Below are 13052 nucleotides of genomic sequence, written 5' to 3'. Positions count from 1 at the left end.
AGACTGTTCCGGCGCGGGCGGGCGGTACCGGCCCTCCCCGGCGCCGTAGGCCGCTGTAGGGCCCCCAGGGCACCGTAAGACCCATACGGACACCCCCCCCCCCGCGCCGTGGGACTCGTGGACTGTTCCCCACCCCCATAGAGTCCATAGGAACCGCCCCCCCATGCTCTATAGGCCCCACTGGGTGCTACTGGGCCTCCCCCGGATCTGTAGGGTCTCTCCAGGCCCTATAGAAGGCCTAGAAGCTCCCCGGTTCTATAGGCCCCGGCCCCGCCCCCCCAGCAGCGGGCGGCTCTCGTTAACAAACGTTTATTTTCCACTTGAACGGTTTCCGTACAAAATGGGGGCGGAGGAGGGGGGCGGCTCCTTTAAGTGGGGCCGGTGGGCGGGGGCCTCTAAAAGAGGGCGGGACCGAGGTGGGTTAGTAACGGTGGGCGGGGCGGGTGTGAGAGTGACAGCGGGGAGGGCGGGGCTTCGCGTCTGAGGGGCCCAGCCCCCAGGAGCCCACTGGTTGGGGGAAGAGCTGGGAAGGGGCGGGGCCAGCCGGGGAAGGGGGGGGCCTCTCCGTGGGGTGGGGCGGGGCTTCCCTGAGGGGCGGGGCTTTCCCCTGGGGCGGGGCTGCCTCTTGAAAGGGCGGGGCCGAAGCCTTAAAAGGGCCACATCCAAGTGGGGGCGACGCCAGCGCCTTAAAAGGGCCACACGGTGGGCCCGCCCTTAAAGGGCCATGCCCAGCCGAGGTCCTTTAAGGGCGTCCACCAACAATACCGGGCATCTTAAAAGGGCAACACAGTGGCAGCACCTTAAAAGGTGAACGCCAGCCGTAAAAAGGGCTCGCCCGTTTTAAGAGCCTTAAAATGGCACCGTGCGGTGCCCACCTGAAACAGCCATCGAGGTGTTTGGGTGGGGGGGGGGGGGGTTTCAAGGGGTGCATGGGAGTCCTTAAAAGGGCACGTGGTGGGGAGGGTCCTTTAAAAGGGCCACGCCCGAGGGTCCTTAAAGGGATGGCACGGGTGGCATTCAGGAGTCATCCTCCATGCTGAGGCTGCTGCGGGGGCTGGAGGCGCGGGAGGGCCCGGGGGAGGCGAGGAGGGCGCCAGGGGGGCCGAGGGGTGACAGTCCCCCCGGCGTCGTCCATCAGGATGTCATCCAAGCTCCCTTCGGGCCCCCCCAGGCCCAGGGGCAGGCCCAGCCCCGGGGGCAGGTCGTCGGCCAGTGCGAGGTCCAGGAGGCACTGGGGAGTGGGGGGGCCCCCTGGGGGGAAGGGGGGACCCCCGGGGGCCTCTTCGCACCCCCCTTCGGCCGCTGGCGCTGCCGCAGGGCTCAGGGGGGAGCCCGTGCAGCTGCGCCTGCAGCTCCAGCTCCTGGGGGGGACAGGCGAGGTCAGCGACCCATGGGCCCGAATATACCCCCCCGGTCCCCATAGATAACCCCGGAGCCCAGCTCAGCCCAACCAGCCTCACAATAATGCCCCCATTCCCCTGATTCTTCTCCCCCTGACCCCATGGGCACCCCCCCTCCAGGCGACTGACAATCCCATAATGCCCCCATAGCCCCTCCAAAGCCCCCCACTTCTACCAATCCCAGCCCCATAAAGTCCCCCAAACCCCCAGTCTGCCCATTTCTGACCCTGTAGCCCCCCATCCCAACCCCACAGAGCCTCCCAGCTCCTCTCCAGCCCCACAGACACCCAATTCCATCCTCCCCAGCCCCATAAACCACCACCCCCCCCCCCACCCCAGTCCCCCCCGACCTGGACGCGGAGCTGAAGGCTGCGGTTCGCTTGCTCCAGGCGCTGCTGGTGCAGCTCGAGCTCGCGGGAGCGCTGCGTTTCCTTCTGCAGCTTGCGGATGTAATCCACCGAGGCCTTCACCGAGGCCTTCAGGATGGTGCCCTTGTTCCAGCGCATCTCCCTGCCGGCATTGGGAGGCCTGGGTCCCGCTGGCACCCGCCATGGGGACCGCCGGACGCCAGGGTTCCTCCCAGGACCTGCCGTGGGGTCCCCAGCGCCCACGCAGATACCGGGATCCCTTGGGGAGCCGGGTCCCCCACTCACGGGTCGTTGGATTTGGGGATGAGGGTCCCTAGTTCCTTGATGCGGTCATTGATGTTGAACCGTCGGCGTCGCTCGACTGTGGGGGGAGGGGGAACGCGTCAGCCCCCCCGGTTGCCCCCCACCCCCACCCCGCCGGGGCCCCAGGCGCCTCCAGCCCCCCCCCCCCCAGCTCACTCAGGTTGTGGTTGTCCTTCTTCTGCCGCTCCTTCAGCAGCGCCTTCGCCTCCGTTTCTGGGGAGAGGGGAATAATCACCAACCCCCTCACGCTGGCACCCCAACCCCTCCCACCCCACGGGGACCCCCTTGAGCCTCCCTGTCCCACAGGGACACCCCAAGGACCCCCCCCCCCCAAAAAAAACTTTCTGCCCCATCGCCCTCCCGCCTGCCTCGTTAGCGATCCCCAGGACCCTCCCATACCCCACAGACACCTGGGACCGCTCCCCACCCTATTGACCCCCCCCCAGACCCCTTCCGCCCACATAAGGACTCCCCCAAGGACCCCCCCGCCCCATAGGACCCCTTCCCAGCCCCATAGGGACACCCCCAGGCTCTCCCCCCCCCCCCCAGGGCCCCCCCTACCCGAGAGCTCAGCCTTGACACGGGGCAGCTCGGCAGGGCAGGAGCTGCTGCCCCCCTGGGGGGGGCTGAACACCTCCAGGAGGGGGCCGGGGGCAGGCAGCTGCCAGCGGAAAGGGTGGGGTGGGGTCAGCATGACCACGCCCCACGGGCCACACCCCAGCCAGCCCTAGCCACACCCACCCAGCCCAAACCACGCCCCGCCCCCCCCCCCCCCCGCCAAGTGTGTCCAGCTCCACAGGTGCTTAGGTCGTGCCCATGCCCACCCAAGCCACGCCTCTCCCCGCTTAAGCCACGCCCACCCACCCCAAGTCTGCCCGTTTTGGCCACGCCCCCTTGAGCAGGTCCCACCCTCTCTCAACCGGACTGGGAGACACAGGCCACGCCCACCTCTCAGGCTCCACCCACCCAGCACCACCTCTGCCCTTATATGATAAAGCCCTCTACATGTTACTGCCTTATATGGGGTGGAGGCCACACCCCCAAGGCTCCAGTGGGTGGAGCTATGACAAGCCACACCCCCCAAGCCAGGCTCCGCCTAGGCCACTCCACACCATGGTTACAGCCAATGAGGTGTGTCGGGCAGGGCTTGTACATGCCACGCCCCCCCAGACTGAAAGGGGCGTTGCTTGTGGTAGTCCCCGCCCCCGAGGCCCTTAAAGGGGCAGCGTACCGTGTTTGGGAGCTGCAGACCGCCCTCGGCCGGACCGAAGCTGAGCAGCTCGTCATAGCTGGATTCCAGGCTGATGATCTCATCGATGACATCATCGATCTGCAGGGGGACGGCGAAAACCACAAAACACCCACCTCAGCTGCCCCGGTGGGGCTGACGTTCCCGCCCCCCCCCGCGCCGTGTCACTGCCCCCGGGGCATCGCATCATCGCCCCCCACCCATTGCATCATCACCCCCCACCCCCGCCCCGCCCCGTATGGCATCACCGCCCCCAGGCATTGCATCATCGACCCCAGCTATCACATCACCGCCCCCGCCTGCTGCCAGCCGGCCCCGTATGACATCACAGCCTTGCCTCACCGTCCCCCCCCCCCCCCAGTACCACACCCCCATTCCGCAGGGGTGACATCACGTTGCTCTCACGGGGCATCGTGGCCCCCCCCATGACATCGCAGCCCCCCCCGTGACATCACAGCCCCCCCCCCCCCGTGACATCGCAGCCCCTCCTCGCGCCCCCGCGTCCCTCACCTCTTTTTCGGAGCCGGGGCCGATGTGGAGGAGAGCCAGGGGGCTGTGGGGGGCGGGGGGCGCCGGGGGGGGGCCCGGGGGGCTGGGGGGGCCCCGGCCAAGGGCGGAGGTGAGGTACTGCCGGACCTGCTGCCGCTGGGCCGCCCGCAGGTGGTAGCGCGTGGGGTTCTCCAGGTGGGTCTGCACCTGGGGGGGGGGGCGAGGGGGGGGGGGGTCAGGGCCGAGGGGGCAACAGCCCTCCCCCCCCCTCCACCCGAGCCCCAGAGCCCCCCCGATTCCCAACACGCCACCCCCATATCCCCTCCGCCCCAGGGGCCCCTATAGCCCCCAGCCCTGGGGGTCCCCAAACCTGCTCTGCCAGGCCCCCCCCCATCCTGAACCCCAGTGCCTCCCATATGCCCCCCTGCCCGGGGCCCCCCCATACCCTCCCGCCCCAGGATCTCCCACACCCCCCCCCGCCCCAGACCCCCCCATACCCTCCCTGCCCCCCCATTCCCCCCCATATTGGGGTCCCTCATTTCCCAGTACCCACCAGCCCCCCCCCAAGCTCCTCCAGCATCCCGTCATGTCCCCATACCCACCCCCTTTTTTTTTTGGGGGGGGGGGGGGGACACCTCACCTTGAGCACCTCGGGGGGCACGTGGGGGGGTGCCCGGGGCGGGGGGGCGCCGACAGCGATGGCGGGCGAGGGGACCGGGGGGACCTGGGGCCGGGGGGGGCCGGGGGGGCCCCTCCTCTCCCTCTGCTCTTGCTCTTGCGCCTGTGCCCGCATCAGCTGCTGCCGCAGCAGCACCCGGGAGGAGGGGGGAGCGGCGGGGGGGGCCACCATGGCCGCCGGGGGGGCCGGCCCCGCACTGTGGAGGAGGGGGTTAATGGCAGCGGGGGGGGGACACGACACACACGAGGGGCTGGGGGGGGGGGCTCGGGGGTTCCCCTGGTACCTGTGGGGCAGGGGTTGGCTCTTCAGGCAGTAGAAGGTGCCGGGGGTGTCTGCGGGGGTCCCGGGGGGGTCTTCGGGGGGGTCCCCAGGGGGGTCACTGGGGGTGTCCCCGGGGGTCCCCCCGCCAGGCGGTTCCCACTCGATGTCGGCCACGATCCCCGACTCGGGCAGCACCGAGCTCAGGCTGTCCCGGGGGACGGGGGGGGGGTCATCGACCACCCAGATCTCTCCCCCCCCCCCCCAGCCCCCCAAATACCCCCCCAGCCCCCCCCCCCCGCTCCCCCTGGGACCCCTCCCACATCTCCCACAGCCCCCCAGACCCCCCCAGACCCCCCGACACCTTCAAGACCCCCCCAAATCCCTCCCATCCCCCTGCCCCCCCCAATCCCTCAACCCCCCCCGTACCCCCCCGAGCAACCCCCCATCCCTCTCCCATCCCTCAGCCCCCCCCCCAGAGCCCCCCCCAACCCCGCTGTGGAGCAGGATCAGGGCCCCCCCCCCGGGTTTATGGGGCACCCCCTGGGATTATGGGGGACCCCCCCCGGGATTATGGGACCCCCCCCCTCACCTGAGCAGCCGGAGGGTTTCAGGGGTGCTGGGTCCCTCCAGCAGGACGTAAACCGTGGGGGTGCCCGGGGGGCGGCGCTGGGGGGGGGCCGGGGGGCGCGGGGGCCCCCTCGGCCGCCCCACGGGACATCGCCGCCCCCCACGGGCGCCCGCTTAGGGGTTCCCTATGGGGGCCGCGGGGGGCCCTGTGGGGCTGGGGGGGGGGGGAATATGGGGCTAGGGGGGGGGATCCTGTGGGGCTGGGGGGGTTCTATGGGGCTGGGGGGGGTTCTATGGGGCTGGGGGGGTTCTATGGGGCTGGGGGGGGATCCTATGGGGCTGGGGGGGTTCTATGGGGCTGGGGGGGATCCTATGGGGCTCGGGGGGGTCCTATGGGGCTGGGGGGGGATTCTATGGGGCTGGGGGGTTCTATGGGGCTGGGGGGGGATCCTATGGGGCTGGGGGGGTCCTATGGGGCTGGGGGGGGACCTATGGGGCTGGGGGGGATTCTATGGGGCTGGGGAGGGACTATGGGGCTGGGGGGGATTCTATGGGGCTGGGGGGGGTTCTATGGGGCTGGGGGGGGATCCTATGGGGCTGGGGGGGGTTCTATGGGGCTGGGGGGGATCCTATGGGGCTGGGGGGGGATTTAATGGGGCTGGGGGGGGTCCTATGGGGCTGGGGGGGTCCTATGGGGCTGGGGGGGGACTATGGGGCTGGAGCGGGGATCCTATGGGGCTGGGGGGGGTCCTATGGGGTGGGGGGGGGCTCTATGGGGTAGGGGGGGGGGCTGAGGCTTCCCCAGGCCTCGGGCTGGGGGTCGCGGTGGGTTTACGGGGGCGGGAGCTGGGGGGGGCCGCTCCGGAGCGTGAGGGATTCTCGTGGGGGGGGTCCCTATGGGGCCGAGAGGGTCCTCGGGTTGGGTTGGGGGGGGGGGGGGGTGTTTCCCAGTGACCCCCCGAGTGGGGGGCTGTGGGGTTGAGGCAGGAAGAGCTGGGTGATGGGGGGGGGGGAGGGGGGAGCTGGCAGGAAGTGACATCACATGGGAGTGAGGTGGGGGGGGGGAAGAAGGGGGGGACCCCGACACCCGCCCTGACGCCTGGGTGCCGGGGAAGGCCTGCGCTCCCCCGCCTGGATGCCTGGGTCCTTTTTTTGGGGGGAGTAAGACCCCCCCCAGCACACCCCCCCCCCCCCCATAAAACACGCGGACGCCGTGGTGTTCGTGTGCGTGTCCCCCCCCCGCAACACCGAAGCCGGTGAGGGGCTGCCGGGACGCTTGGGTCTCCTTTTTGGGGGGGGGGGGGGGGTGTGAAGTGTGTGTGTGTGTTTTGGGGGGGGGGGCTGACCCCCCCACCCAGGCGCCTGGGTCCCACCCAATCGTGCGGGTGACGGGACCCCCCCCCCAGCCACGCCACCCCCAAGAGCAGCACTCAAGGTAAGGGGGGGGGGGGCTGGGTCCAGGGGCATTATGGGAAACTGGGGGTTTTGGGGGGGGGGGGGCGGACGGCGGCACTGGAGTCCCCTTGGCCCCCCCCCCCCGCCACCACCATGGGGCCTGAGCTGGGCCCGCACGCGTGCGTCCCTTTTGGGGGGGGGGGGACGCACCAGTCACCTGGGTCCCTTTTGGGGGGGACACACGGGGCCCCCCAGACCCCTGGGTCCCTTTTTTTTTTTTTGGGGGGGGGACGGGACGGGGAGGGGGACACCCAGATCCTCAGGGGAGGGGCCGGGCAGGCGGAAGCGGGAGGAAAAGCCGGGAATTGGGTCCGGGCAGGAGGTGGGGGGGGGGGGACACGACACCCAGGGCCGTGACCTCTGACCTCTGACCCCCGCCCGGACACCTGGGTCCCCGGTTTTGGGGGGGGGGGGTCAGCGGACGCCGGGGGTTCACGTCTCCCCGCAGCGCCGGGGGCCGATGGGTGCCGGCCCCGCGTCCGCCCCGCGATGGAGGTGAGGGGCCACATCATCCCCCCGGGCACCTACAGCCCTGCAGGTACGATGACCCCTGACCTCTGACCCCCCTCCCCGACCTCTGACCCCACCCCCTGACCTCTGACCCCCCCCCCCCCCCGACCTCTGCCCGGCGCAGGGGCGCCCGCGGGGCGGCTGCAGGAGCTGCGGGAGCGGCAGCGGGGGCTGCGCCAGGCCCTGGGGCTGCGCCTGCGGGAGCTGCGGCGCCTCTGCCTGCAGGAGGCCGTGAGTCACCCCTGACCCCTGACCCCTGACCCCCCCCATTCCCCCCCCCCTCCCCAGCCCACCCCCCCCCCCAGGACACCCAGAATCACCCCTGATCTCTGACCCCCGGGGCTCCCTCCCCCAACCCCAGGACCCCCCCCAGACCCCTGGGGCCCCCCCCCCAGACCCCCAGCCTCCCCAGAGCCCCCCCCACCCCGGGATCCCCACAGCCCCCCCACCGGGACACCCCCAGACCCTTCTATCCACCCCGCTGGCCCCCCTGGGACCCCTGTAGACCTCCCCAGGACTGCCATAGCCCCCCCCTCCTTTTCCTCCAGCCCTCCCAAGCTCCCTGGCCCCCCCCAAAACCCCCCTCCCTCCCTTCCTGGAGGCCCCTAGCCCACCCCCCACCCCCCCCCCGGCCCCCCATCGCCCCCCCCCCCCGCTGTGCGCAGGAGCTGACGGGGAAGCTGCCCCCCGAGTACCCCCTGGAGCCCGGCGAGAGGCCCCAGCCCCCCCCACGCCGTCGGGCCGGGGGTCCCCCCCGGGGCCCCCTCCCTGAGGTAGGCAGGGGGGGAAATGGGGGGCCGGGGGAGGTGGAGAAGGGGGGGGGGGGGAAGGAATGAGGGTCTGGGGAGGGTGGAGGGAGGCCAAAACCGTCCTTCCCCCCCCCCGTCCCCCCGTATCCGACCCGGGGGGGTCCCCTCACGGCCTCCTTCACCCCCCCCCGGCGGCCCCCGTACCCTACGGCGGGCCCTTCTTGTCCCTTCGCGGCCCCCGTACCCTACGGCGGGCCCTTCTTGTCCCTTCGCGGCCCCCGTACCCCTACGGCGAGCCCTTCTTGTCCCTTCGCGGCCCCCGTACCCCTACGGCGGGCCCTTCTTGTCCCTTCGCGGCCCCCGTACCCGCATGGCGGCGCCCTGTACCCCCACCATGGCGGCGCCCTACCGTACCCCCATGGCGGCCTCCCCCCTCCCCGTTTTCCGTACGGCGGCCGCCGCGGCCCGGTCTGGGCCGGATCCCGGCCCCGTCGTGCCCGATCCCGGCTCCCGCAGGCGGCGCGGGCGGCTCGGCGGGAGGTGGCGGTGCAGCTACAGGTGGTAGAAGCCGCCCGGCGTTTGGCGGCCGCCCCGGGGTTACCCCCCGAACAGCGTCGCCGCCGTCAGCGCCTGCAGGCCGAGGCGGCCCAGCGGCTCCGGCAGCTCCGCGCCCAGCTCGGCGCCGCCGCCGCCGCGCACGGTGAGCACCGGGGGTCGGGGGGGTCCCCAGAGCATGGGGGGGGGGTGTCAGGGGGTCCTCAGAGCATGGGGGGGGTTTCCAGAGCATGGGGGGGGGTGTTGGAGGATCCCCAGAGCACCAGGAGGAGGAGTGGGGGGGTGCTCAGAGCATAGGAGGTGGTCAGAGGGTCCCCAGAGCATGGGGGGGGGTGTCAGGGGGTCCTCAGAGCATGGGGGGGGGTCCCAAGAGCATGGGGGGGGTCTCCAGAGCATGGGGGGGGAGTTTGGAGGATCCCCAGAGCACCAGGAGGAGGGGTGGGGGGGTCCCCAGAGCATAGGAGGGGGTGGGGGGGGGGTTCCCCAGAGCATGGGGGGGGTGTCAGGGGGTCCTCAGAGCATAGGGGGGGTCCCCAGAGCATGAGGGGGGGGAGTTTGGAGGATCTCCAGAGCACCAGGAAGAGGGGTTGGGGGGTCCCCAGAGCATAGGAGGGGGTCAGAGGGTCCCCAGAGCATGAGGGGGGGGGTGTCAGGGGGTCCTCAAAGCATGGGGGGGGGGGGGGGCCCAGATCATAGGGGGGGTCCCCAGAGCATGGGGGGGGGAGTTTGTAGGATCCCCAGAGCACCAGGAGGAGGGATTGGGGGGTGCTCAGAGCATAGAAGGGGGTCAGAGGGTCCCTAGAGCATGGGGGGGGGTGTCAGGGGGGTCCCCAGAGCATAGGGGGGGGGCCCAGAGCATGGGGGGGGAGGTTTGGAGGATCCCCAGAGCACCAGGAGGAGGGGTGGGGGGGTCCCCAGAGCACCGGGGTGGGCTGTCAGGGGGTCCCCAGAGTGTGGGGAGGGGTCCCCAGAGCGTGGGGGGAGATTGGGGCATCCCCAGAGCACGGTGGGGGGAGCTTCTGGGAAAGCCTGGCCTGGAGCTGGGGGGGGGGGGGGCTGCAGGTTTGGGGGGTCCCCGGCAGCACCGACACCTCTCTCCTCGCTTTGGTTCCCCCAGACGAGAACGGGTCCCTCTGCGACCTGCCCGCCCTGGAGAACGGTGAGTGCCGGGACGCCTGGGTCCCCCCCCCCAGGCGGGGGGCCACCCAGAATCCTGGGTCCCACACCGTGTCTCCCCAACAGGGGCCCTGCCGGGGCTACCCCCCCCAAAACCCCCCCCGAGCGGAACCGGCCGCCCTTCGCCCCCCCGGGCAGGATCCGGCAGCCCCGACCGCCGACCGCCGTGGGTCCCCGAGGCCGCCGTGGGGGGACCCGGCCGCCGCAGCTCCCTCGCCAGTCCTGCCAGGTGCGTGTCCCCTCGCCCTCGGGCCCCCCCCCCCACCGCCGTGTCCCCTCCCAAAAGACCCGGGGGGGGGTCCCCCACGCCCCCTTGACGGGGTGCCGTGACCCCCAGCCCGGCGCGGACCCTGCCCCGCAGCGCTTCCAGCTTCGAGGGCCGCAGCGTCCCGGCCACCCCCGTCCTGGCCCGCAGCCCCTGCGCCCGCGGGCACCCCCTCTGCCGGTGAGCATTTTGGGGGGGGGGGGGGGGGCTTGGGGGGGGGTGTTGTGGGCGAGAAGGGGGGGCTGAGGGGCGATAGTAGGTCCTGGGGGCAATTTAGGGGGGAGCGTGGGGCAATTGCAGGGCGTGGGGAGCAGGGTAGGGGTGTGGAGGGGGTGCGGGGGACCTCCGTCTCACCCCGTGTCCCCCCCCAGCCCCGAGGCGCCGGGGTTGCCCCCCCGGCCCTGGTCGGGCAGCCAGGACTCGCAGCTGGGGGGGCCCCCCGGTCCCCGGCCCCCCGCCGCCGGCCCCCCGCACCCGCCGCAGCAACAGCTCGGAGGCCTTGATCGACTGGGGGGGCCCCCCCGAAAGCACCCCAGAGGCCGCCCGGGGTCGGGGGGGCCCCCCTTCGGGCCGAGCAGCGCCGCAGTCAGAAGTGGCTGGCGCTGGAGGGGCTGCGGGGACTGGTACCTGCGGCACACGGGGGCCCCCCCGGCGGCACCCCCCGGCCCCCGCCTGCCGCCCCCCCGGCCCCGCCTGGGCCCCCCGCCGCCGCGACCCCCCCGGCCTGCCCCACTCGCTCAGCTACGCCGGGGCCCTGGCGCCCAGGTACGGGGCGCCCCGGGGGTATCATGCGCCCCTCTTTTAGGGGGGGGGCGTTCGGGCGAGCCCCCTCCCCCAGGGAGGCTGAAATCCCCGGTTTGGGGACCCCCCCAGCCTTTGGGGACCCCCCCGTCCACTGGGGACCACCCTACGTCCCTTCTCGGGGAGCCCAAATGTCCCCCCCTTTTCAGGGACGCTCCCCCCCCCCCCGTCCACTGGGGACCTCCAAATGTCGTCGGCTTGAGGACAAGGAGGGCCGCGCTCTGGGGGCACCAATAGCTCCAATTTGGCCCCCCCCCCCCCCGTCCTTCAGGAACCCCAAAATGTCCCCAAATTGGGGACTCAGGCTTGGGAACCCCTCATACCCCACAGAGCCCCCGCGGGGGACACCCCAAATGTGCCCCTTTTGGGTCCCGTCCCCCCCAAACCTCCCCCTTGAGCCTCACGGGGGCCCCCCCCGAACCTCCCAAGTGCCTCAGTTCGGGATCCCCCCAGCAGCCCCCCCCCAGCTGCCCCACATTTGGGGTCTCCCCGGGGAATTCCCCTCCCCAATTTCCCTCCGAACCCCAATTCTAGGGCTCCGTCCCCCCGCAGCATCCCTGCCTCTTTCTGGGGGGGGTCTCTCCTGCCCCCCTCTTTTTTTTTCATCTTTTCTCTTCTAATTCTGGGGCGGGGGGGGGGGGTCCCCGGGTTGGGGGGGGGCCTGATCCCCAGGGCTCTGGGGGGAGGGCCAGCAGGGGACCCAGGCATCCGGGCAGAGGGGGCGGGGGCCACGTTTGGGGGGGCTAATTGCTGTTTCTGTTTTCTCTCTTTTTTTTTCTGTTGTTTTCCCATCTTTTTGTGTGTTTTTTTCTTTCTATTTCCTTTATTTTCTCTTTATTCCCCTTTTTTAACGTTTTTTTCTCCCCATCCCCGCCCTGCCAGGGCCTCGGGGGACTCCCCTGCGGCTGCCCCCCCTCCCACCACGGACCCACAGCCCCCCGGCACCCTGGTGTGACCCCCAGATTCGAGGGGTCACACTCCCGGAATCACTCCATGCCCCACTCCGTGTGTGGGGAGGGATCCCCAGATTTGGGTGGGGATACCCCTAAATTTGGGGGGAAGCCCCCAAACCCCGGGGCCCCCCCTCCGGACCCGCTCCTGGCGAGCGGCCGGTTTCGGGGAGCCCCTGTTGCATGCCCCCCTCGGGAACAGGGGGTCCGGCAGCGGGGGGGGGAGGGAGGGGGGCGCGGGGAGGCTGCACAGCCGGGTTCAATACAGGGACCTGCTGCCATTGCCTTGCCTGGCTCTTTTTTGGGGAAAACGGTGCCATTTTGGGGTTCCCTCGCTGCCCCGATAGCTCCTGTACGGCCCCGGGAGGTGGGTCCCTGCGTATTCCGTACATTTCCAGGGGCCGCCTGTACGGCCTGGGGTGGGGGGCAAGGGGACCCTACGTATTCCTGGGGGGACCTATGCGTGCTGTGGGGGTTCTAAAAACATCCTTATGTTTTGGGGAGAAATCGGGATAGTGTGTAAATGTTTTTGGAGGATCTAGACGGCAGTGGTGTGCCCCTGGGGGGTGGTGTGTGTGCAACCCTGGAGAAGTCTGTATGTGCCTGGGAGAGTTTATAGAGTCCCGGAGGTGTCTATATGTTCCTGGGAGGGATCTGTGTGGCCCCTAGATATCCCTGCAGGGGGGGTCTATGCAGCCCAGGGGAGGCCATGTGGCCCCTCTCTATTTTGGGGGGGGGTCCGTACAGCTCTTATGCAGCCCCCAGGCGGGGTCTGTGTGCTGCTGGTCCATCCCAGGGGGGTCCATGGGGCCCTTACGCAGCCCTGGGAGGGAGCACAGGACCTGTGTATGGTCGGGGGGGCTGTACGGCCCCTACAGAGCCGGGGGGGGGCCCCATGGCCCCTATGTAGAAAATAGGGAGCCTCTCTCCACGGCCATAAGCCACGCCCACTAGGGGTGGTGCCACGCCCCCCGGGACGGAGCCACGCCTCCAGGTGCAGTCCTACTCCCGGGCGCGGCCGCGCCCCCCCGGCGAGGCCACGCCTCCAGGCTAACGGCCTGCCCCCGACGAAGCCCCACCCCCCAAGTGAAGCCCCGCGCCGGTGTGAAGCCCCGCCCCGGCGGGAAGGCTCCGCCCCTCTGCGCTCCGCCCCTCTCCGCTCCGCCCCCTGGTCCCACGTCTCCCCAGCGGCGGGGGCGACCAATCGGCGGGCGGAGGGGGCGGGTGGGGCGCGCCGCCATTGGCCGGCCGAGCGGCAGCGCGCTCCCATTGGCC

At 71.2% G+C, this 13052-nt stretch overlaps 2 protein-coding genes across 2 annotated transcripts; one reads left to right on the top strand and one right to left on the bottom strand.

The window, feature by feature from the left end:
* Positions 1-300: 300 nt before the first annotated feature.
* TFE3 (transcription factor binding to IGHM enhancer 3) lies at positions 301-5482 on the bottom strand. Its single transcript, XM_052779275.1, is given in 13 exon segments — positions 301-1122; positions 1124-1327; positions 1329-1361; positions 1751-1910; positions 2054-2129; positions 2228-2284; positions 2633-2732; positions 3303-3401; positions 3831-4016; positions 4450-4684; positions 4772-4954; positions 5339-5409; positions 5411-5482. Coding segments are annotated over 13 exon segments (1566 nt in total). The 5' UTR covers positions 5468-5482; the 3' UTR covers positions 301-1017.
* Positions 5483-7184: 1702 nt separating this feature from the next.
* CCDC120 (coiled-coil domain containing 120) lies at positions 7185-12258 on the top strand. The gene is made up of 9 exons (XM_052779263.1): positions 7185-7309; positions 7406-7512; positions 7947-8054; positions 8547-8730; positions 9703-9744; positions 9828-9990; positions 10099-10206; positions 10398-10791; positions 11710-12258. The coding sequence occupies exons 1-9, from the start codon at positions 7261-7263 to the stop codon at positions 12256-12258; spliced, it is 1704 nt and encodes a 567-aa protein (XP_052635223.1). The 5' UTR covers positions 7185-7260.
* Positions 12259-13052: the final 794 nt, after the last annotated feature.

Source organism: Harpia harpyja (assembly GCF_026419915.1).
Source record: "Harpia harpyja isolate bHarHar1 chromosome 26 unlocalized genomic scaffold, bHarHar1 primary haplotype SUPER_26_unloc_2, whole genome shotgun sequence".
Taxonomy (NCBI): domain Eukaryota; kingdom Metazoa; phylum Chordata; class Aves; order Accipitriformes; family Accipitridae; genus Harpia; species Harpia harpyja.
Note: the sequence above shows the minus strand (reverse complement) of the source record. Positions and strands in the feature narration are given on the sequence as shown.

Bases quoted from the DNA above. Each gene is read 5' to 3' on its own strand.
- CCDC120 (XM_052779263.1), top strand. From the start codon at position 7,261: ATGGAGGTGAGGGGCCACATCATCCCCCCGGGCACCTACAGCCCTGCA. The intron at 7,513-7,946 runs GTGAGTCACCCC...CGCTGTGCGCAG, and splicing joins GCCTCTGCCTGCAGGAGGCC to GAGCTGACGGGGAAGCTGCC. The intron at 9,991-10,098 runs GTGCGTGTCCCC...CGTGACCCCCAG, and splicing joins TCCCTCGCCAGTCCTGCCAG to CCCGGCGCGGACCCTGCCCC.